This window comes from Emiliania huxleyi, assembly GCF_000372725.1.
Source record: "Emiliania huxleyi CCMP1516 unplaced genomic scaffold EMIHUscaffold_1, whole genome shotgun sequence".
Classification (NCBI taxonomy): domain Eukaryota; phylum Haptophyta; order Isochrysidales; family Noelaerhabdaceae; genus Emiliania; species Emiliania huxleyi.
The window spans coordinates 1493437-1516060 of record NW_005202428.1 but is presented as its reverse complement, the minus strand read 5'-3'; the positions used below and the strand labels follow the sequence as shown (position 1 = coordinate 1516060).

Sequence of the window (22624 nt, the reverse complement as noted above, 5' to 3'; positions counted from 1 at the left end):
GGGGGGGGGGGGGGGGCGAGGGGGGTTCGGGCGGCGCCTCTGCGCGGAAGCCGTCGCCCTCAAAGAGAGAGGAGCACCAGCCGAGCCCATCGAGCCGCGTCGCCTGTTCACGCGAAGAAGGTGTGAAGGGAGGCTGCTCACAGCCAGCGGGCAAGAGCTGCGTCGCCTGCGACGCGAGCTCGCCGGCGACAGCACCGACGGACGCCTCAGGCGCAACCTCGAGCTGCACGCCGCACCAGCCGAGGGCCAGCGCGCCAAGGGCGCCGCCGCCGCCATGGGACGCTGCGGCTGCCGCCGCCGCTGGCACCGACGTCGCCGGCAACGTCGGTGCCGTCAACGCTGTCACTGCCTGCGGCCCCGGCAGAAGAAGTGCCCCCGAAGCCGCGGGCCCCAGAAGCGAGAGCGAGCCGCTGCCGCCGCCGCCTCCGGGCGCCGCCGCCGCGCACATGGCGAGGAGCTTCTCGGTGGCCTTGCGGTGACGCGCCGCGGCGTCGGGCGTGCGGGAGACGGCCTCGCAAGCGAGCTGCTCGGCCTGCGGGGACACGCAAGGCACGTGTCGTGGACGTGTCGTGGACGTGTCGTGGACGTGTCGTGGACAACTCAGCAAGCGAGCTGCTCGGGCCTGCATCGCGGCGAGCGTGCCGAGGACAGCCAGGGAGAGCGCGCGGCCTAACAGGTCGGCGACGTCTCCACCTCAAGGACGAGGCCGAGCCGGGGGCGGGGGGGAAGGGGGGAGGGGGGGAGGGGGGGAGGGGGGAGGTCGCCGCACCGCTGCTCGCCGCCGGCCGGCCGCCGCAAGCCTCGGCATCCTCGGCGTCGGCGGCGGCGGGCGGAGTCGGCCCGGCGCGAGCCGCCTCGGAGGCGACGACGCCGAGCTGCTGCTCGAGGAGCGACGCGTCCTCGGCGGGCGCAAGCGTCAGCCGCGCCTGCAGCTGCAGCAGCGGCGCCGCCTGGACGAGGCAGAGCAGCTCGAGCAGCTCGCACCTGGCGGGAGGGCAAGGGGGCGAGGCTCGGGGCCAGGCTCGCCGCACGAGGCAGAGCCGCTCTAGGAGGGGTCTAGGAGGGGTCTGGGTAGGGTTCTGCGAGGGGTCTGGGAGGGGTCTGGGAGGGGTCTGGGTAGGGTTCTGCGAGGGGTCTGGGAGGGGTCTGGGAGGGGTCTGGGAGGGGTCTGGGAGGGGTCTGGGAGGTGTCGAGGAGGTGTGTCGAGGAGGAGCAGCTCGCGCCTCTCGTCCTGCTCATGACGCGCGGTCGCCGCGCCGACGCGGCGGAGCCACTCGAGCCGCGCCACCCGCAGTCGCTCCTTGTCGCCCTCGCCGCCCTCCTTGCCCTCCCCGCGCAGCCGGCGCGGCAGGCGGGACGCGGCCGACGCCTCTCCGCCTGGGAAGGCGCCTGCGGCGGCGAGCGTGCAGAGGCGCGACGGGAGGCCTTCGCCGCAGAGGAGGGAGACGCGGCCGGAGGCGACGCGGTGGAGCGGGGAGGCGCTGTCGACGAAGGCGATCGCCAGCAGCTGCTGCACGCACCGCAGCAGCAGGCACCGCTGCTCGTGCAGGTGCTCCAGTAGCCGCAGCTCGGCTGGCAGCAGGGCGAGAGGGTCGGAGGCGGCGGCGGGGTCGTCGGCCGCGCGGCGGAGGGCCTGCGCCGCGTTGTGTGACTCGCGCCTGCGAGAAGTGGCGGCGGGCGGGGGCGAAGTGAGCCGGAGGTGGCGGTGGTGTGCAGCCGTGGAGAGGGCCGTGGCGAGGAGGGTCTCGGCTGGCGGGCGCACTCAAAGTCGACGAGGAGCTGCGCGGTGGCGTCGGTGCCCAGGAGCAACAGCTCCGCCGCCGCGCGCTCATATGCGGACGTCGACGGCGAAGGCGCGCTCGATGGCGCCGGGAAGGCGGGCGGCTGCGGAACACCTCCAGGCGTGTGCGCCGACGGCGAGCGCTCGAGCGTGCGCAGCAAGTCGCCGTGGAGCGTGTCGAGCAGCGTCTCAACCTCGTCGACCCCGACGTCGCCCTTGAGCGCGTGATGCAGCCGCTGAAAGCGCAGGGGGGTGGCGGAGGCGGGCGCCATGTCTCGCCAGTGGGTGTGCTGCTCAAAGGAAAAAGAATTTCAAGCCGCCGTTTTTCTTTTCCTGTCTTGCGAATTTTTCTTTTCCTGACGCGGTCCCCGGCGATAGCCGCGCAACATACCCACCCAGCTCCGTGGCGCGTCAACGCCATGGCCAGCCCGGCAGACGTGTCCAGCGACTTGTCGGTCCCCTTTTCATTGCTTGCCGGGACCGTGCGCAACGCGACTGAGGCCGCGACGCTCGCGCACCTCGACCTCCTCGCAATCCAGGCCGAGGCAATCGACGAGCACATCGCCGCCACGGCGCGATATACCTCGGCGCTTACGTCCGCGGTCGAGGACGCGAGGGCAGCCGCGTCAAAGCGGGAGCGGCCGGGCGCGGAGGACGGCAGCGTCGGCCTTGCGCTGCTGCTCGCCGCGGCTGACCCGCTGCTGCGAGCCGAGGACCTGCTGCGAGCGCGTGCCGCAGCGGTGTCGTCGAGGCTATGCGAGGTTGGCGCGCGGCTGCGGCAGAATGCAGAGGCGCACCGCGCCACCGTGGCCGAGCTTCAGGAGGAGGCGGGCTGCGGCGCGCTCCTCGCAAAGAAGCGCAGGAGAGCGCACCTGTGCCGCCGCGGCGCCCTGCCGCAGCTCCCTCTGACGCGCGACCCGTGCCCGCCCCCAGGCTCTGGCTCGTCGAGGAGTCGCTCTGCTACCGCATCCAGCAGCGCGTGCGTGCGCCCCCTCCAACTCCGGCCGCCGCCGGCGGTCGAGGAGGAGGAGACGGGGAGGACGTGTCGGCGTGCGGCCCAGGCCCGAGGCCAGTGTCCATGAGTGGCTTATAAGTGTGTGCGCCCGTGATGACACATCGTTTTGTACTCTCTCTAATCACCTTAGCCTTCCCAAACCCGCTGAGATTAACGTGACAAGGTCTCTCAGCAATCTGAGCGGCCCCCGTGTGAGCATCCGCTGCACGAGGATCACGACGCCAATGAAAAGCACGCCCGAGACGATGTTCGCGTCCCCAATCCCGCCTCCACGCGGTCCGCCAAAAAAGGGGCACTTTGATGTGTCGCCTGTGCCGTCGTCCAAGAGTCGCGGCGGCAGTGCACGCGTCGCCGACACGCGCTGACACCTCGCCCATGCCGCATGATGCTGCGCCAGCGACGACGCGGGCTGGGATAGAACGTGCTTCAACTTCATCGACGGCGATTGGGAAGCACACGTGCTCTCAGGGCACCGGCCTTAGGCTACCTGGGAGCCAGCTCGGCTACAAAAAGAATTTGGGTCTGCAGAATTCTCGCCAATCCCTCCTTAAAATCCTGCAAAGGTGGGGACGTGTCTGTCCTCGACCCAGCCCTAGCTTGGGATGTCCGTTGTATTTATTTATTTATTTATTTATCCCTCCTTAAAATCCCTGTGTGGTGGCGGCGTGCCGTCCTCCCATCCCTCCCTTGGGTTGTCTGTTTTCTAATTTCTAAAAACCCATCCCTCCCTCGAAGGTCTGTTTTCTTTCTTTCTTTTACCCACCGACAAATCCCTTGGGTTGTCCGTTTTCTTTCTTTCTTTCTTTTACCCACCGACAAATGGAGGGTGAGCGGACTCTGTGCGATTTCGGGCCCGGGGTTGTGCGTTTACGTGAGCCACGCTGAACGTGCTGAACGTAGAGCCGAACGGGAGGGAGGAAGCCGGGGAAGACGACTCAGAGGAGGATGAACCAGTGGAAATCCCGCCGTCAGCTGTCACGATGCACCCGAAGGGGACCCCAGCGCCAACATCATCGGTGGAGGTACAAGTGTCCGAAGAGAGAGTGCCGACCTGAGCAACGACATGACTTGGCGGCAAATGATCGCAGTGGGCGTCAGAAGAGTCGTCCTTGCGCGAGGAGAGCTCGATAAACTCGAGGGGCCAGGATATGCCGCGAGGAGGGCAGAGTTGCGCCGAAAGGCGGGAGAAGCCGCGAGAGCGCAAGGGATCGGCAGGCGGCGGCGGCGTCGCAGGATGAGGCAGACGAGAGCGACGCGACAGAGGAGGAAGCGACAGGAGGGAGAACGACGAGAGTGGGACGACCGCGAGGTGGCATGAAGGTTGCAGCGAGAATCGGCGAGGGACTGCGAAGGGAGATAGAAAGAGGCAGACGACCAAGGGTTAGGGTGGGCGACGGCTAGCACCACACTCCTCTCCTTAAAACCCCTGTGTGGTGGCGGCGTGCCCTCCTCCCATCCCTCCCTTGGGTGTCTGTTTTCTTTCTTTCTACCCACCGACAACATCATCGGTGGAGGTACAAGTGTTCGAAGAGAGAGTGGACCTGAGCAACGATATGACTTGGCGGCAAATGATCGGAGTGGGCGTCAGAAGAGTCGTCCTTGCGCGAGGAGAGGTGGAGAGCTCGATAAACTCGAGGGGCCAAAATATGCCGCGAGGAGGGCAGAGTTGCGCCGAAAGGCGGGAGAAGCCGCGAGAGCAAGGGATCGGCAGGCGGCGGCGGCGTCGCAGGACGAGGCAGACGAGAGCGACGCGACAGAGGAGGAAGCATCTGCGCCTTCTCAGCGGTGGAGGGGATGTGGGCGGTACGTGCGGACCGCATGGTACTGCGATGGTTTGACGAGTGCGACTCCCAGCGTCGACTTTTTCGACCCCACGGAGCCCGCTCGTCTGCTGCTTGGGGGGGGGGGGGGTCTGCAGACCACCCGGCCAAACTTCAGAGTGGCGGTGCTCCTCAAATACCGCTCAAACGCCCACGATGTTGTGGAGGGGACATATGCTGATGATCCTGGCCCGATTGGTTCGCTCAGAAAGCTTCTGGGCGGCCGTTAAGGTTCGCTCCCCGCACACCGGCCCCGGAGTTTGGGTACCCTAGAAGAAGGCGGACGCCGACGAGGCGGGGGAGGAGGAGGAGGAGGAGAGCCAGGCCGAAATCGGCAAGGACTGGACCGAGTACGTGGACGGCAATGGGCGCCCCTACTATTACAACTCGGTCGACAAGCAGACGACGTGGACGCGGCCGCCGCCACCGCCGCCGCCTCCGCCGCCGCCTCCGCCGCCGCCTCCGCCGCCGCCTCCGCCGCCGCCACCACCACCCGGGCCGCCACCGCCGAGGGATGCGCCGCAGGGGCAGCGCCGCAAGAGGGCCAAGCCGGCACCGGCGGCGCCGCTCTATCGCACTCGCGATGCAGAGACGGCCCCCTCCGTGTTTGCACAGCCGGGCGGGAGCATGTTCTCCCCAACCTTTGCGCAGGATTTGATGCTGGCCGAGCTCAACGCTTCGCGCGCACGCGAGCAGAGTGAGCGGGAGAGTCAGGCCAGGTTCTTGGGCTTCATGGGCGTCCCCAAGTGATTAGCTCATAGCACTGTTGGCATGACCACACGCATAGTGGGTGGGTGCGAGCCAGGTGCGAGCGGCATGGTGGGCTCCGGAATGGGTACCGTGCGGGTGCGGACGGAAGAGAGAGTGCATGTACGAGAGCTAGCATGCGCATGCTCCGCAGGGGCAGGTGAGTACTGGTCAAAACAACCATTTGCACACTTGTTTGCAACAAAATGCGCTGCAAATGCGACATTTTATGGATCTGGAGTGACACTATGGATTTCGGGTGACACAGGTTGCCACCACCACCTTCACCGCCGTCGTTGTCGGCATCGTCGCCGCCACCGCCATCTCGAGCGCCGCCACCGCCATCTCCATCGCCGCCTTCGACGTCGGCATCGTCCTTGGCCGTCACCGTCAAGGTAACCATGGGAGTCGTCATCGGAGTCATCGTCGGCCTCGTCGCAGCGATTCTCAGCATAATCTGCATGGTGCGCCGCCGCCCTAGCCGCCGCCATGGGCTTCCGCCGCTAAACTGGTCTGTCCAAGCGTGACGACACATGTGGAAGCCAAGCCATCCTTCACGGTGAGCCGCGAGTTCCAGAGGGCGGAGGCGATGGCGCACGTGCAGCAGGCGCGCGTCCAAACGCACGAGCGCGCCATACGTGACAGCGGTGGCTCTTTGTCGCCAGGGGAGCTAGGCGGAGGAGACGGGGATACGCATGACGAGAGTCCCGTCGGTGCCGCTCGCCAGTGGCTCTCGGGCAGCTCAGGGCACTAGAGCACGACTCCGAGCAGTTCGGCATGTCCGGCGGTGAGATCTCGACGGCGCTCACCGGCGAGCGTGTCGGGCGGGCGCGTGAGCTCGCATGCTAGAGCCAGCACGTACACGTATGGGCTCGTAGACTTGGCAACCCGAGTAAGGCGTGAGATCTCTTTTGCACCTGTGTCGAGCCTGTGTGCTGTGAGAGAGAGTTGTCTTGTTTAAACTCTTTTGCCCCACCACTCTGGTGTGTTTGATTGAATGAAGATCGTGAGGGGGGGGACACATGCTTATTCCATGCATCTCGTCTCGTCTCGGCGTTTGATTTTGTTTATTTCCATCCTCTAAACAACAAAAACACCAAATCTCAAGAAAGAAAGTCTCCATCCTCCAACTCTCTCTTCCCCTTCTTGATCTTTTGCAGTGGAGAGAGAGATTTTTAGCAATACCAAACAACTCTAACACTCACACGTTTTGTTTGCAGTGGTGCTACTAGATACGCGAATAGGAAAGAAAGAGAAGGATGGAGGGGAGGCGTAGAGAAACGCGTAGGGTATCGAAACGACACACAAGTGTTAGAGTTGTTTGGTATTGCTAAAAATCTCCTCGAAACGATGCACGTTAACAATCATGGAGAATAAGCCACGGACCGGAGCTCCCGCCAAGGAGCAGGCGAGCGCGCTCTCAGGGCGTGGACAGCTCGGCGGACGCGTCCCTCCTTCACCTCCTCAAGTCACGCAAAGGACCTGCTCCTCGCCGCCCTCTCTCCCTACCAGCCAGCCAAGCCCAGCCCGATGCTCGCGCTCGCCATCACCTCCGGCCCCGCGGCGCCCGTCCCCACGGCGTCGGGCGGCGACCCGCTCACCACCGACGCCGGCTTCCTCGGCGGCGCCGTCACCTCGCCGCCCGACGAGCAGCGCGGCCCCGCCTCGTGGACGCAGTTCGCCGGGATGGGCCTCCTCACGGGGGCAAAGTACACTGCGGCGGGCGTCGAGACGGGGCTCGACTGGATCACGGGCGGCGCCTTCCAGGCGAGCTCCGACTCCGCCTCCAACACCGGCAACCGCTTCTCCGACCTGAACAAGGACACGTCCTCCGACTTTGGCAACCTGGTGGCCGGCGGGTCGATGGGCCGCCGCAAGCTGGGGGCGAGCCCGGAGACGGCCGCCGCGGCGGCGCCGGCGGAGAAGGGCGGCTGGATGCCCTTCGCGCAGCAGGGCGCCGCCACCGGCGCCGGCTTCGCCTCCCAGGGCGCCGACACTGCCTTCCGCTTCTTCACCGACCCGGACTTCGACTTCCAGAAGGAGGGCGAGGCGTACCAGGCGTCCGGCGCGGCGACGGGCGACGCGTTCGGCACCCTATCCGAGGGCATGGCCGGCGCCGCGGCGGCGACGCCGCCCGAGGAGAAGCGGGGCGGCGGCGCGCTCCTCGACGGCGCGCTCCTCATGACTGGCCACGACGACCTGCTCGGCATGGAGCTGGCGGAGCAGGGCCACCCGATGCTGGGCCTCGCGGCGATGGAGATGGGCGAGCACCGCGAGGAGCAGCGCCGCGAGGACGAGTACCGCCGCGACGACCGGTACGAGTACGGCGAGTACGGCCGCGGCGAGCACGGCCGCCACGGCGGCGGCCGCTGGCTGCAGGCGGCGGAGGGCGCGGAGGCGGTCGAGGCGGTCCCGCCGCCGGCCGCCGCGGCGGCGCCGGCGGAGAAGGGCGGCTGGATGCCCTTCGCGCAGAAGGGCGCCACCACCGGCGCCGGCTTCGCCTCCCAGGGCGCCGACACTGCCTTCCGCTTCTTCACCGACCCGGACTTCGACTTCCAGAAGGAGGGCGAGGCGTACCAGGCGTCCGGCGCGGCGACGGGCGACGCGTTCGGCACCCTGTCCGAGGGCATGACCGGCGCCGCGGCGGCGACCCCGCCCGAGGAGAAGAGGTTCCGCCCCCTGCTCGACGGCGCGCTCCTGGCGACCGGCCACGACAAGCTGGCGGGCGTCGCCCTCGCCTCGCAGGGCCACCCGGTGCTGGGCCTGGCGGCGATCGAGCACGGCGAGCGGCGCGAGGAGCAGCGGCGCGAGGAGGAGCGGTACGGGCGCTACGAAGAGCCGGGCCGCCACCACCACATGCTGATGGGCCGCTGAGCAGCGGGGCGCGGGCGAGCGGTGGTCTCTGTCCTCGGTCCGACGTGCGCACCGCCGAACGTCTAGATACGTGTTGAGATTCGAAGTCCCGCTCGGACAAGAGTCCAAAGAGTCGAAGATAGTCGCTCGTCGGAGCCTCCGAGTCTCGTGTCTCTCTCGACCCCGTCCCCCCCCACTCGAGTGTGTGCATTTTGTCCATTGACGACGCGCGGCCGCACACGTTTTGGTCGTTGCGTGGGTCGCTCTCTCAGTGTCACACACGTCTCTCGCGAGGATATGAGAGGAGTCACTCTCCTCTCCTCTCACACTACTGAGCTGACCGAGCTTTGTTTATAGCCATAGATAACCGACTACGAATGGCTCACTCCCCGGATCTCCCATCTGCGACACTCCTTCTGAGACGCTCTAATCCTCTCCGGCTCTCGCGCTGCACACCGGCGGCTCTGCGGCGGGGTGAAAGAGCAGACAAGTGAGGTTGATTCATCCCCGTGCGTGCGTGCACCGCCGAGCGCCGAAGCGGTTAGAGTGCTCGCATGAACATCTGGGTCTCTGCGTAGCAGGGGCACGCCACCAGACCCCTGTCATCATTGTCCGTGGGCCTCCTCCAAGGGCCTCCTGGGACCCTTTTGAGGCGTGTCTGCGCCCGCCCCCTGCAGCGCCTTTAGCCGCTCCGTGACCAAGCCTTTTTTCGCGTGGCCCGAGAGTGATGACCTTCGGGCAGTACGCGCAGACCGCGCCCGCTCGCCGTCCGCCCGCACAAGCAGCAGCCTCTCCTCCTCAGCAAACGACGGCGAGCGGGCATACGGCTTTAGCGATCGCTGCCACGCCACGTACTCCTGCCGCTGCCGCTGTCGAAGGCGGGTGGCGAACGCAAGCTGGCCGGGGGCGGTCGGTACGAAGCATACCGGACAGATGCACACGGTTTTCCGCGGACGGTGCTCCAACTCAGCCGCACCGCAGCGCTCGTCAGCGGAGGTCCAACGCCTTGGAGGCTGGTGCGAAGAGACGTTATTGGGGCGCGTCGACCTCACACCCTGCGAAATGGGCGGCGATTGCCACGCGCCAGAACGTCGCCGCGCAGGGCTGCCCATGACGGCTTGAAGCAGCTTGAGGGAAAAGAGAATTCTAGTCTCGCGCCCCTTGTATAACCCGAAGCGCGGACTAACCCCCGTGCTTTGGCCCTTCCCTGCAACGCGCACCCCCCAGGCGCTCTCTTGCCCGCAACCCGATCCCAATCATCCGGCCCGCTGGGTGCGCTTCTTAGCTCCCCGCACCCCGGCTCTGGATGATGTGCGGCTGATGACTGCACAGACTGCACTCCAAGTGCTCCAAGTGTTCCGGTGTGGCCACACACAAAAACACAACCCCGGACCACCCAAGACGCACAAGCACAGACAGTCGAGAAACAGCAACGACAGTCAGAACTTCGGCTTTCACGTACAAGCTCTGGTAAAGAGCCATACCCGCAACCCGGGCGAGAGATGATTTGCAACTCAAAATGCCCTCAGCATCTCAAATTGCGGGTTCCCCGCCCCTGACGTTTAACTTTCAGTATCTCAAAAAACGGGCAGCTCCAGCTGCGCTGCGAGTGGCCCCGTGTGCTGACTCCCTCCCGCCAAGCTCGCCCCACGACCACTATTTCGGCACGAGTGCGCATTTGCTGTACACTTTGCGGATGCTGCCGCCCGCTCGGCTGCACAGGTCTTCGAGGCTGGTCACTTCGAACGGCAGCAGCTTCTGCTGGCAGGCGTCGTCGCACGGGCGCGGGTCGAAGTGGCTGCCGTGCGTGATGTTGCGGAAAACCTCCGTGATAATCTGCTCATTTGCAATGTGGTGGGCGACGACGGTCTGGACGGTGATTGGCCGCCAGATCTGGTCCTTGCGAGTGCACTTGAAGCACAGGTCGTGCAGCTTGTCCCAGCCCCAGTGCAGCGGCATCAGCGGCCAAGGCGATAGGTAGAGGAACATGCCTATCACCATGTCCTCGCCCTGCGTCATCATCGGCGGTCGCGTCGCGGCAGTCGCTCGTTGCTCAAAGTCGAGGAAGGCGTCCTGCTGCACCATCCATGCAGCGACGCCGTAAGAGAGCACCTGCAGCACCGGGAGCGACGGGCCAGCAGTCAGCACCGCGTGCCGGGCAGATGCACTCAGCCCGCCGTGAGCGGGTGTGGCTGAGCCCTCGCCTGAAGCATACCCACCGCGTACGGGTACGGCCCGATTGCGCCCTTTTGGACGCAGTTTTCCTCCTTCATCCCGCCGGCGCACATATTCGGCCCCATCCGCCGCGCGCAAGGCTCGAATGTCTTTGTGACGAACGAGCCCCAGAGCGTCGAGCCAATGTATACGCGCGGCGTCTGTGTGAAAGGGCGGATGTTTGCCTCGAGCTTGATGGTCTGCACAAACGCGTCGTCGTCGGTCTTGGCGATGAAGGTGGCGCCCGAGTAGGTGTGCACGGCGTGGCGGAACCACGCCATCGTCTTGAGGCAGGGCGATTTTCGCTCCGGCACATCGTCGAGCAGCAGCAAGTCTGAAGCGTGCGGTGGGGGAGGGGAGGGGTGAGTGATGGTGGCGCGATCGCCCCTCAGCCTGGACCGATGGCGGTGATAGAGGCAGGTGCGTATCACAGGCGCATGCCGGCGGCACAGCCAGTGCCGACCAGCCGTTCACTCGCAGCTCTCGACAAGGCGCACCTCCGTGCTCGGCCGCCTCGGCGCGCAGCTTCTGTTCCACCTCGCCCGGGATGGGAGAGAGGTCGCTCTGGAGCATGCCGACGATGAAGACAACATGCATCGTGCGGCCCACGTTCGAGTATGTCTTCCACGTCTGGCGGATCCACCTCCGCCGCGCAAAGCTGTCCGCCCACATCACGTTCGAGACGATGCCCAAGGCTATAAACGGAGGCTCGCCTACAGGTGGGTCGTGATCGGGGCTTGTTGAACGCGCGGCGGGCGGCTGGCATCGCCACCTCTAAGAGGAGGCGCCTCCAGTCCAAGGCACTGGTCCAGTGCTCGCATAGCTCGTTCGCTTTGCAGCCGCGGCGGCGGAGACGTTGCCTCCGATGGCGGTAACGGCAGTCGCCCAGCGCTGTATCGGCGCGCTAGATGTGTGGCCGCCGGCATGGATCATGTCCGGGGCCGTGCTGAGTGCGGCCGGCCTTGCGGAGCCTGTCCTGTGCGACGCATTGGTAGCGTATGCCAGCGAAGCCACTTGCGGCGCCGCCATGGCTTCCCGCAGGCTCGCGGACGCGTCGCGCCTGTCTGCGCCGGCCAGCACCCGAGCGCTCGGCTCCGTAGCCTGCAGGCTCAGGTAGCCGTCCTGAGGCGCCGCTGCACCTCCCTCTGAGGCGGCACCGCCAAAGAAGGGCAGCGCCTCCTTGACGATGAGGACACACCCGACCGCAAGCGTCCCGAGCATCAGCTGCATCGTGCGCATTCTGCCACACCCGTGGCGGCGGACAAGATCGGACACCCACCCAGCGCCACACGCGGCGGCTGTGTACGAGCGCACAGCGGCGCCAGCGCAGCGGAGAAGGTTGTTATTTTTCGAGTCGTGCACTCGAGGTCTGCAGGTGATCTTTTGTACTAGGCTAGGATTGAGAGCAGCCTCGCTCTCAACCCTAGAAGTCGAAGAATTAAAGCAGCACTCCTCGCAAGCGTAGCATCTCTGTGCGATTGTGAGCGCCTACGCTCGCAATCCTACATCTTCTAGGACTAAGAAAGAGCAGCTCCGCTCCCAAGATGACTGGTGACGCCTACGACTACTACCAGCGCGCTCGCAATCCGAGCAAAGTCTAGGATTGCGAGCAGCACTGCTCACAATCCTAGCAACATGCCTCCGATTGCGAGCAGGAGCGCTCGCAATCCTACATCTTGTAGGACTATGAGCGGCGGTGCTCACAATCGTACCAAAGATCCAAGGATTGCTAGCATGCGCACAGGGGGCGCTCCCAATCGCTCCAGCCGCGAGCGCTTGTGAGTGAGCGCGCCGGCCGGGGGAGGTCTCCTCACAATCCAACAGTGCTCGCACCGATTGCGAGGGGACCCGCTCGCAATCCTAGAGAAGTCGTAGGACTGTGGGCGGTGTCGCTCGCAATCGGCGAAAGTTCTAGGATTGCGAGCGCTCCTGCTCGCAATCGGAGGCTTGTCGCTAGGATTGTGAGCAGTGCTGCTCGCAATCCTAGACTTTGCTCGGATTGCGAGCGCGCTGGTAGTAGTCGTAGCACGTAGCTCGTAGGCGTCACCAGTCATCTTGGGAGCGGAGCTGCTCTTAGTCCTAGAAGATGTAGGATTGCGAGCGTGGGCGCTCACAATCGCACAGAGATGCTACGATTGCGAGGAGTGCTGCTCACAATCCTTCGACTTCTAGGGTTGAGAGCGAGGCTGCTCTCAATCCTAGCCTGGTAGAAAAGAAGGTTCACCAGGTCTGCACGGGTAAATAACAGCAGACCGTTCCGCGCCGCGTGACCACCAACGAGTCACTCTGCTGCGATGGCGACAAGGGTTATGGATTAAGCTAGCAAGCAAGCACGCTGATCGTGACTCGGCACCACTATAGGCAAGGGGGGCGGGTTTGGGCAAGGGCCCGCCGGCAAACCTCGGCTGTCGCAGTCGCACCCTCATCAATGCTCGCCAAGTTTACCCTTCTCGCCACGCTCGCCACGGCCTCCGCGCTCAAGGTCTCAAAGACCAGCGTCCCCAAGCCTGTCCTCAAGCTCCGCGGCGGCGAGATCGACATCCCGACGGTCAATCTCGTGGTGCGAACCGGCCCACCGCTCACATAACCCACGCCGCCGTCTACCATCGTCCACCACGCCGCCTCTGCCCCACAGAACGCGCTTTACTATGGCGGGTACGGCGTCCCCCTCCTTGTTAATCACGACAAGTTCTTTGGCCCGGACGGCATCATCTCGTACACAAAGAAGAACATCGGCGACGAGTCGGCGATCGGCCTCTTCTTCTCCCGCTTCACCGGCGTCATGTTCTGCGCCCTCTCGGCTGGCTACCTCATCGACAAGGAGTCGACCATGCTGGCCAAGCAGTTCGGTCTGGGCAGCCTCGGCTTCGTCCCTCTCCTGTTTATGAACTCGCAGGACGACACCAACTACAAGGCCAAGATGTGGAAGATGCAGCACCTGATCCACCTGCCGCTTACTGCCCTGACGCTGCTCAAGGCCTTCAAGAAGGAGTGACGCCGCCGGACCTCGCTTCGACGCGCAGGGCGCGCGAGGCTGGGCCTCCGCTGTCGGGGAGGCAGCCACATACACCGAGCATCCGCGAGCGAACAGATGCGCCACATGCATGCACATACACATGTGTAGCATGTGCATGTGAATATGTGTATTGAATAATTCATGTGAATCAGACTGTATAGTGTATTACTAGTAGCTCGGTACGGTGCTCGGTGGGTGCATTGAGCGTTCGGTGTCCGCAGCTCCAGCTGAGAGCGAGTGAGGCTTGTCACTGACACTGTTCAGCGCTGCGCGCCTCTCTCGGGCCCTCTCTACCGGTCTCTATATACCATATTATATAGCGTATAATGTAGGTAATAGCACGAGCCACTGAGAGACACGCTCACACTTTGTGTATACAACGATCTCAGATCGCCGCTCGGAGTCCATTATCCCTCTGCGCGGGCACCTTTTTCCGCCGCTTCTTGGGCGGCGCCGACGCGCCTCCGCCTCCCTCACCACACTGCCCACGTTGATGCCGAGCTTTCGCGTGGTCGAGGTGCTTACGCCGCCGATGGCTCGGCTTGGCGCTCCTCTGGTGCGAAGCGGCCGGCGGCGGGCCCCCACCGCCCTTGAGGCGGCCGCAGCGGAAACACTCGGGCGTCCAGCACCTAAAAGGACAGGGCGGCTCGTGAATACGACGCAGCGGGACGCGTCTTCTCGAGCGCAGGTAGAAGGCTAGGATTCTGCTCTCGGCATCTAGCGTCCGGCACTGCAGGCCGCACATGCAGCTCCACGGGCCGGGCGCAGCCAGCGGCTGCGGCAGTTGTGATGGCTGCGGCGCCGCACGGATCGCGGCTGGGGAGCCGGCGGCGAGGGAGGAGGCGGCAGCGGCAGGAGCGGCGGCAGAGGCGGCGGCGGCAGAGGCGGTGGCAGAGGCGGCGGCGACAGGCGCGGTGGCGGTGGAGGGTGCGGCCAGGGCGGGCGGGGCGGAATGCGAGAGGGGGGAGGGCACGGCGGAAGCAGTGGCCGCCGCCGCCGCCACCATTGCCGCCGCCGCTGCCGCCGCCCCCGCCGCCGTCGTAGCGGCCGCGGCCGCCGCGGCCGCCGCCTTCTTCGCCGCCTTGCCAGCGCGCTTCCTCTCTCCCTTGGCCAGCCTTTCGGCGTCGCGCCGCTCGGCTGCTGCGAGGAAGATGCGGCGCGCGGCCTGCGCGGGCCGGGTCGTGGGCAGGTGGTGGACATGTCGTGGACGTGTCATGGCGCTTTGGCCCATGCCCAGGGGCGGGCACTGCTGCGGGAGAGTATTCGGCGGAGCGCAGGGGCGTGGGAAGGGGGTGGAAGAGGCGCATGCCGAGGCGAGGGGGTGGGGGGGGGGGGATGCACGGTGGAGGGGTGAGGGGGGGGGGGGGGGGGGTGCTGCAGTGGCTGGAGCTGACCGGCGGCAAGACCGCGAGCGAGTCGCACGAGCCGTCCGCCTGCACGCGCAGCAGGGTCGCGATCGTCGCGCCCCCGCCTCCGAGCCCGGCGTATGGGGCGGCCGCCTGTGGACATGTGTCTCGACATGTCATGGACGTGTCCCGGACATGTCGCGCACGGCATGCGGGGCGGCCGCCGCGGCGAGGCCTTCGCAGTGCGACACGCCGAGCAGCACCGCGGCGAGCCTGCAGCGCGAGTCGGCCGCCGGTGAGCTCCGGCCGCGAGGGTCGGTGGAGCTGGCCACAGCTAGCTAGCCGCAAATCTTCCTCTCAGCTCCTCTTGCGGCTAGCGTGTGTGTCCACCCCATCCCCGGTGTTGCCGTGCCCGTCCTTGACCGTCCCCGTCGTGTGCATACACCCAAGTGCATCACCAAGTGGCAGCCTGCCGGAAGAGCGCGTGTGCGTGTGCGTGCATCTGAGGCGGCGAGACCAGCGCGAGACCGCCGCGTCGAGCGCCGCGTACTGAATCTGCGGCGCCGAGAGCGGCACGCGCGACCAGTCCGACATCTGGATCCGCTTCGGCTTGTCGAGCTCCAGCCCTATGGGCAAGGGCGGCTGAGGCTCCCAGGCGGCTCGGGGCAGCCGTCCTTGGCGGAGCCGTCGAGGCCGAAGTGAGCGGCGAGGCGCTTGAGGCCGTAGGGGGGCGCGCAGGCATCAACCGCGCCCGTGAGCGGCGCGAGGACGGCCAGCTCCACGCACGCGCTCGCGCTCGCGCCTCCGCCGCCGCCGTCGGCGGCCGAGAAGGCTTCCGGGAACCGGCCGGCGAGCAGCTTGATGTCGTCTCCGACCCCGGCGCCAAACTTGAGGACGCTGGCCTGAGCATGTCACGCGGGCAGGGTGCAGAGCGGCTCGCGGGCCCACGGATGGGCCGGGAGGCGGCGGTGGCGGCGCACCGAAGCGACGAGCCTGCTGAGGAGAGGCGGGAGCCGCGCAGCGCGGCCGAGCGAGACGACGGCGCATGCCTGGTCGGAGCACAGCTGGATCGTGTCCACCGGGTTCGAGCCGCCGCTGCGCCGAAACGTCGGCCGCGCCTCCACGTCCAGCCCCAGCGCACGGCACGACTCAAACCCGAGGCGCGACAGCGCCTTGTCGACGTCATCGCGGCCGAGCGTGAGATAGACGGGCGAGGGCAACGCAAACGGCAGAGCCGCCCTCAGAGGCGGCGCGTCGCCCGAAGCGCCCGCTGGAGCCGCCGCCGCTTGCTCGTCGTTACCGCGCTTTCTCTTGCTCATCGATTTTGGTGTGGCACGTCGAAGGTGAACTGTGCGGTATCCTCCTGCTCGGCATTTCTCTTCTTTTTTCGGTACCTCCTCCGTCCCAAGGGGCCACCTACAAACCTACCTAGGGGTCGTCTGTTTTGTTTCTTTGTTTTCTGTTTTCTTTCCCCAAATCCTGCTCGTGCAGGCGGGGACCCTGTCCTCCTCCCATCCCTCGTTTGGTCTGTTTTCTTTCTTTCTTTCTTCTGTACGCCGCATTGCCGCGCGCTGACACGGAGCGCGCCTGCGCAAGGCCATCAGCGATCATTTGACGATCAACCTCCTCCACGTCGTCCTCGGTTTCAAAACGGTGGAAGCGAAGTGCGTGAAGGTGCTCCGGCTTGCGCTTGCCATACATGATGAGCAGCGGGGCGAGGAGCCAGCGGAGGAAGAGGCGGAACCGGCTCGGCGGGCGAGCGTTCATCAATGCCGCGGACTGGGCGATGGCCTGCCACAGCTCGGCGGAAGTGTGCGCAGGTTGGAGCAGCAGCTCCTGAGCACGGCGCTGCAGGCGCCTGTTGATAGGTCCAGGTGATAGCCCTGGGATGGGCAATGCATACAGTGGGTTGCGGGCATTAACCCTCCTACGCAGATGGTTTTGCGTGATTTTGGCCCCCCCGCCCCTAACATTATGGCCGACAGAGCGGCTGGGAGAGGCTAATGTTAGGGGCGGGGGGCCGATCTGGTGTCCAGACCAGGGCTCGGCGCCATGAGCAGACGTATTTTGTCGTATCTGCGTAGGAGGGTTAATGGGCAAAGTCGGCGAAATCGAAAATGCCTGTTTTCTCGTTTTTCGTGCACTACCGGCCACAGCCGTGCCTCAGGCATCCAAGTCGGGCAACATGTGGGCGGCACGGGACCGGAGGCTTGGCCCTAGGCCGAAGAAAGGGTATGCGAGGGTGCTCGCGAGCACCAAAGCCACTTGCGGCATTCGCCAGCAATCCCTGCTGCACACAAGAAGCGAGCGGTCCGGACGTCTGGCGGCCACTGAAGGCAATCGCACGGTGGGGGAGGCGGTCCGCGTGTTACGTACGTCTTTGAAAAGTGACACCGTCGCTAGTTTACCGGTCGCCGAGTGAATTCGGACCCGCTCGAGTCGCTGCGAGGAGCCCTCGGGAGTGCCTCGGCCGGCTCTAGCAGCGACGCACACACTCGCTACTGCTGACTAGTCGCGCCGAGGGCGGAGAGTGACTCACACGTAGCTTAATATGTCAGCGATGCAGCTCGCACAAGGGCGGCGGAGCCGAGGGCAGCGAGTGTGGTGGCGGCGACGGCTGGTGGCCGGCCCGACGGTGCCTCGGCGCGTAGCACACCTATAGGCGGTTTCGTCGGCGGTTCCGGTTCTGCGCGCGCTGGCGACGGCGAGAGGGACACCGGGTAGACCCGGCGCGACCGTGTTGGCCGAGGGCGGCGGCAGCGGGCGCGACAGAGCTGGTGCTGCCGCGAGCAAGACGGCAGCGACGCGCGGCAAGCCGCACGCTGCCATGGGCGAACCTAGCGCATGAGCCGTCGAATGGCCTACGACACGGGGCGAGGAGCGGCTCAGAGCTCGGCTGAGAGTGTCGCACAGCTGGCGCCAGCAGCAAGCAGCTCACCTACAGAGAAACGCGTTTGAGTGACACACTAGCGAGAGATCGTCGAAGCTCGCAGACGCTGTTCACCTCGAGATCACGGCGGATTGCTTCGCATAGTACCTATATTCTTTACTTTGGACTGTGAATGTGATGTTCCACACCTCATTCAAATGCTATTCACACCTCATTCAAATGCTCTTTTCATTCAAATGTTACTCCATCTACTGTGGAACATCACATTCACAGTCCAAAATCATGCATTAGAAGAGTATATAGGGGGTATATCTTTGATTAGAGATTCATTTAGGGCTGATGCAACCTCCGACTCCCTTCCCGTACATCCAACTGCTCCCGCCACACCCTTCTCGGACCATCGCGCTGCTCTTCGCGCGAGTAAATACATGATTTCGCGCCTTCTGGAACGCCTGCTGATACCGTCTTCCCGGCAGCCGGCAGCCTCGATACGGCCATCTCGACGACAGAAACGCGGCCGAGATCACTCGCAGACGAGTCGTGCGTGTGTGTGTCGTCGATCGCCGAGCTAATCGGTGGTCTCGCGCCGCTGTTGAAGCACACACTCTGCGCGAGCACCTCGCTTCATCATCCTCGCCGGCACAGGACGCGTCACTGGTACTGCTCGACGAGGCCGAGATAATGCGCGAGACGGGTCGGAGGCCGCTATCTCGCACCCAGCTGTGTCGCCATCGCGCTCAGTATGGCCGCCTGTGCACGAGTTGGTCGCGTGGCGGCTTTACGGATGAGTCGCGGCGATAATTTGTTGGTCAGCAGCTGCACGCCGCCACTCGTCCTCAGCATGCATTGGCATTGGCTGTCGCTGCCAGCCGTTCGGTGTGGTGGCATCGCGACTGTAGGAGTCGTGCCTGACCCGTGCCGTGCGCGTGCATTGCTCAGCGCTGCGTTGCTGGTCCGTCTCACCCCATGCCGGCATGCTCTGGCTGCGCTGGCTGCACTGTCTCGGCGTCGACACATGACAGAGACTGTGCCGCGATTGTGGCCGGGCTAAGGCGGCCAGCGGGCCAGCTCGTGACCGCTGTGAGCGGTCTGTGCAAGTGGAGCTCCGCAGTTTGGGGCTGGCTTGACTCACGGCGGCCAAGCATCGATCGGCGGCAGTGCCCGATCACTGTTTGTAACGCACCCATCGCCACTCCAGTCTATATATATGTTCTGAACTTGGCGCATTAACCCTCCTACGCAGATGGTTTTGCGTGATTTTGGCCCCCCCGCCCCTAACATTATGGCCGACAGAGCGGCTGGGAGAGGCTAATGTTAGGGGCGGGGGGCCGATCTGGTGTCCAGACCAGGGCTCGGCGCCATGAGCAGACGTATTTTGTCGTATCTGCGTAGGAGGGTTAAGAAAGCGCAGCAGGGCAAAATTCTAAGGCGATGCGCCCTCCCCCCTCGCTTTTGCAAAATCCTGCAAAGGTGGGGACGTGTCTGTCCTCGACCCAGCCCTAGCTTGGGATGTCCGTTGTATTTATTTATTTATTTATACCACGGCGACAGAAGAAGAAGTGTGTGTGTGTGTGTGTGTGTGTCCAGAGATAAAACTTTTCCATGCATGACCTAGTAGTGTCCCCAGCTATGGGCGTGTCCACGTTGGAGCCAGGTGTGGTGTGGGCGCGAGAATAGCTCCGCCGTTAATGGAGGCAACCGATGCGAGTCGACTGGTGTGTGTCGTCGTGGTTTCGTATCAAGAATACTCACTCACTCACACAAGAAGAAGAGACAAGGGAAAGAACGACGAGAAGGGGGCGACCGCGAGGTGGCATGAAGGTCGCAGCGAGAATCGGCGAGAGACTGCGAAGAGAGATAGGAAGAGGCGGACGCCCAAGGGTGGGCGACGGCTAGCGCATCACACCCCTCTCCTTAAAATCCCTGTGTGGTGGCGGCGTGCCGTCCTCCCATCCCTCCCTTGGGTTGTCCGTTTTCTTTCTTTCTTTAAGATACCACGGCGCCGGCCGCAGGCGCGGCCCCGAGAAAAGGCCAGACGCGAGTGTGGACGGGAGGCCCAGCTCAAAATTTCTCTTCGCCTGCGGCGCGCGCACTTGTCACTTTCCAAGTCTGCGGTGTTCTGAGTGGATGGAGTGAACGGAGGCGTGTGTGCGTCTTCCCGTCATCCAGACAGAGAGCCGACTCGGCGGCAGACTCTGGCATCGCCCTCGCGGGCGGACCGCAGCTTACCTCTTACCTAAAAATCTTTCGGGCCGGCGCTCTCTGGCTTGAGTGCCCCGGCCGGAGCTAAGAAACCACGGCGTGGGGTGGATGAGGGCTGTGGAAAGGCCTAGAAACGGCGGCGTGCCGCGAAATCCTGTTTTCTTAATGCCCGCAACCGCCAACCCACTGTACGCCTCACTGGGCCTTAGATCGCCCGACCGCGTCCCGGTGCTCTGTGGTCGGATTTGTGACTCCGCCGCACCGCGCCGCGGCCGGGGGCCCGCCGGAGGCCGAGGATGGCCGTGACGGACCGGGACGAGCTCTGGGAGGTTCAGTGTCAGTGTATATATATTGTAGAGACCAACCATGTGCACAATATCTCTCAGTCTAGCTAAGCCAGGGGAGGCGATGCCGGGGCCGTACAGCAGCTTGACGGTGCTTCGCCGGCGTGCGTCCCGGAGCGGTGCCGGACGGGGGGGCAGGGGAGGAAAACGGAGGGCAGCGCCGACGGCGCTCTGAGACTTTTAACTTCAAACAAAGACAGTGGCACGCGCCGCAGCGCGGTGCATGCCACTGTCAGGAGCGGATCCGTCAGTTAGTCGCGGACTCGGGGGCCCGGTGCTTCGACGCAGCACAGTGTGCTTCGTGGTAGCATGAACTCAGAACGGCCACCCAGAAGTTTTTCTTTCCTCGCGATGTCTCAACCGCCGCGCCGCCGCTCGCGCCGCCTCGCCACCGCCTCAGCAGCCGACCCCTCGCCAAGCACGCCGCCGCCCGCCCGCCTCCTCGACCTCCCTACGGAGCTCCTCGAGCGCGCCCTCTCTCGCTGCGACAGCCCCGTCGACATCGCTCGCGTCGCGGCCGTCTCGCTGCTCTTTCACTCGCTCGCAGAGCAGGGCATCCGCGTGCGGGCGCAAGAGCGCGGCTTCGAGCTGCCGGCGCAGCCCGAGGACGAGACCTGCGCCGTGCGGTGGCTGTGCTATTCGGCGCTGCTGTGCGAGTCCAACCCGCCGGCGAGGGCGGCAGCAGGCATATCGCACAGCCTTTTCATCGACGGCGAGGGGCGGCTGTCGTCGTGCGGCTCTTCGCCGGACTACAATCCAATCCCCGGGCTGCTTGGCCACGGCGAGGGCGTGACGCAGCTCAACACGCCGACCCGCCTCCCGTCGACGCTGGGTGACGAGCGCGCCGTGAGCGTGTCAGCTGGAAATGGCCACAGCGTCGCCCTCACCGCCGGCGGTGCCGTCTGGAGCTGGGGCAGTGGAGGCGGGGGCCGGCTGGGCCACGGCGACGAGCAGAACCAGCTGCTGCCGGCGAAGGTCGAGGCCTTTGCTGGCCAGCGCGTTGTTGCTGTGTCGGCTGGAGGCATGCACAGCATCGCCCTCACCGTTGATGGCAGCGTCTGGAGCTGGGGCTGGGGATACTCTGGCAGGCTGGGCCACGGCGACCAGCAGGACCGGCCGCTGCCGAAGAAGGTCGAGGCCTTGGCTGGCCGGTGCGTCGTCGCTGTGTCGGCTGGAGGCATGCACAGCCTCGCCATCACCGCCGATGGCGCCGTCTGGAGTTGGGGCTGGGGATACTGTGGCCGGTTGGGCCACGGCGACCGGCAGGACCAGCTGCTGCCGAAGAAGGTCGAGGCCTTTGCTGGCCGGCGCATCGTCGCTGTGACGGCTGGAGGGGCTCACAACCTCGCCATCACCACCGATGGCGCCGTTTGGAGCTGGGGCGGTGGAGGCTTTGGCCAGCTGGGCCACGGCGACCGGCAGGACCAGCTGCTGCCCAAGAAGATCGAGGCCTTTGCTGGCCGGCGCGTCGTCGCTGTCTCGGCTGGAGGGGCTCGAAACCTCGCCATCACCGCCGACGGCTCTCTCTGGAGCTGGGGCGATGGGAGGGATGGCAAGCTGGGCCACGGCGACGAGCAGCGCCAGCTGCTGCCCAAGAAGGTCGAGGCCTTGGCTGGCCAGCGCGTCGTTGCTGTGTCGGCTGGAAGCCGCCACAGCCTCGCTCGCGCCGCCGACAGCGCTGTCCTTACCTGGGGCGAGGGCGTTGATGGATGCCTAGGCCACGGAGATGACCTGTCGAACCAGCTACTGCCCAAGAAGGTCGAGGCGTGGGCGCCGGGGCTGTGAGAAGGGCGTACCTACCTCGGCTGCCACCTCAGCTCCGGTCGCGGGTCTCTGATTGAACTTGTAGGCTCCAAAAATCTCTCAAAAAGAATTCTCTAAAAATTAAAAAGAAGGCGCACCGACCTCCTCCCTTGTCTAGGGGGTACCCAGGCTCCGGGCCGGTGTGCGGGGAGCGAACCTTAACGACCGCCCAGAAGCTTTCTGAGCGAACCAATCGGGCCAGGATCATCAGCATATGTCCCCTGCACAACATCGTGGGCGTTTGAGCGGTATTTGAGGAGCACCGCGACTCTGAAGTTCGGCCGGGTGGTCTGCAGACCCCCCCCCCCCGGAGCAGCAGAGGCTCCGTGGGGTCGCAAAGTCGACGCTGGGAGTCGCACTCGTCAAACCGTCGCAGCACCACGCGGTCCGCACGTACCGCTCATATCCCCTCCACCGCTGAGAAGGCGCAGATCGACCGCCGGGCCGCGTAGTCGTCGTTAAGGAGCGGTTTTTGGAGCCGTACGAAGGGGTCCAAAACGGGCGAACATGCGATTTTTCGACGAGAGCAGGCGCACATCGCTTCCAGGGAGGGGGGCGCGCTTCTACTCACGGCCCCCCCCCCGGGAGGGGTGG

The 22624-nt window shown here is 65.1% G+C and overlaps 6 protein-coding genes across 6 annotated transcripts in view; 2 read left to right on the top strand and 4 right to left on the bottom strand.

Moving 5' to 3' along the window:
* Nucleotides 1–2052, bottom strand: part of EMIHUDRAFT_194329 (hypothetical protein) — a gene marked incomplete at both ends in the record, with an annotated part of 9499 nt that extends 7447 nt beyond the window's left edge. Inside the window, 3 exons of the mRNA XM_005794172.1 lie at nt 770–984; nt 1275–1658; nt 1763–2052. Of these exons, the coding sequence (XP_005794229.1) occupies nt 770–984; nt 1275–1658; nt 1763–2052 (889 nt within the window). The remainder of the gene's footprint in view (nt 1–769; nt 985–1274; nt 1659–1762) is intronic.
* Nucleotides 2053–6815: 4763 nt separating this feature from the next.
* Nucleotides 6816–8585, top strand: EMIHUDRAFT_431808 (hypothetical protein; the record flags this gene model as incomplete). Its single annotated transcript, XM_005794171.1, has 1 exon — nt 6816–8585. A coding segment is annotated over one exon (1498 nt), but the record flags the coding sequence as incomplete, so codon positions are not given.
* A 1286-nt stretch (nt 8586–9871) lies between these two features.
* EMIHUDRAFT_194324 (hypothetical protein) lies at nt 9872–11101 on the bottom strand (the record flags this gene model as incomplete). The annotated part of the gene is made up of 3 exons (XM_005794170.1): nt 9872–10327; nt 10435–10763; nt 10927–11101. 3 exons carry the CDS (start codon nt 11099–11101, stop codon nt 9872–9874), a joined length of 960 nt encoding a protein of 319 aa, XP_005794227.1.
* A 1756-nt stretch (nt 11102–12857) lies between these two features.
* Nucleotides 12858–13424, top strand: EMIHUDRAFT_194322 (hypothetical protein; the record flags this gene model as incomplete). The annotated part of the gene is made up of 2 exons (XM_005794169.1): nt 12858–12989; nt 13065–13424. 2 exons carry the CDS (start codon nt 12858–12860, stop codon nt 13422–13424), a joined length of 492 nt encoding a protein of 163 aa, XP_005794226.1.
* A 542-nt stretch (nt 13425–13966) lies between these two features.
* EMIHUDRAFT_95020 (hypothetical protein) lies at nt 13967–16558 on the bottom strand (the record flags this gene model as incomplete). Its single annotated transcript, XM_005794168.1, has 8 exons — nt 13967–14074; nt 14449–14610; nt 14840–14944; nt 14998–15064; nt 15309–15433; nt 15538–15693; nt 15772–15963; nt 16415–16558. 8 exons carry the CDS (start codon nt 16556–16558, stop codon nt 13967–13969), a joined length of 1059 nt encoding a protein of 352 aa, XP_005794225.1.
* Nucleotides 16559–17154: 596 nt separating this feature from the next.
* EMIHUDRAFT_431806 (hypothetical protein) lies at nt 17155–17754 on the bottom strand (the record flags this gene model as incomplete). The annotated part of the gene is made up of 3 exons (XM_005794167.1): nt 17155–17447; nt 17518–17652; nt 17730–17754. Coding segments are annotated over 3 exons (281 nt in total), but the record flags the coding sequence as incomplete, so codon positions are not given.
* Between the last annotated feature and the right edge of the window lie 4870 nt (nt 17755–22624).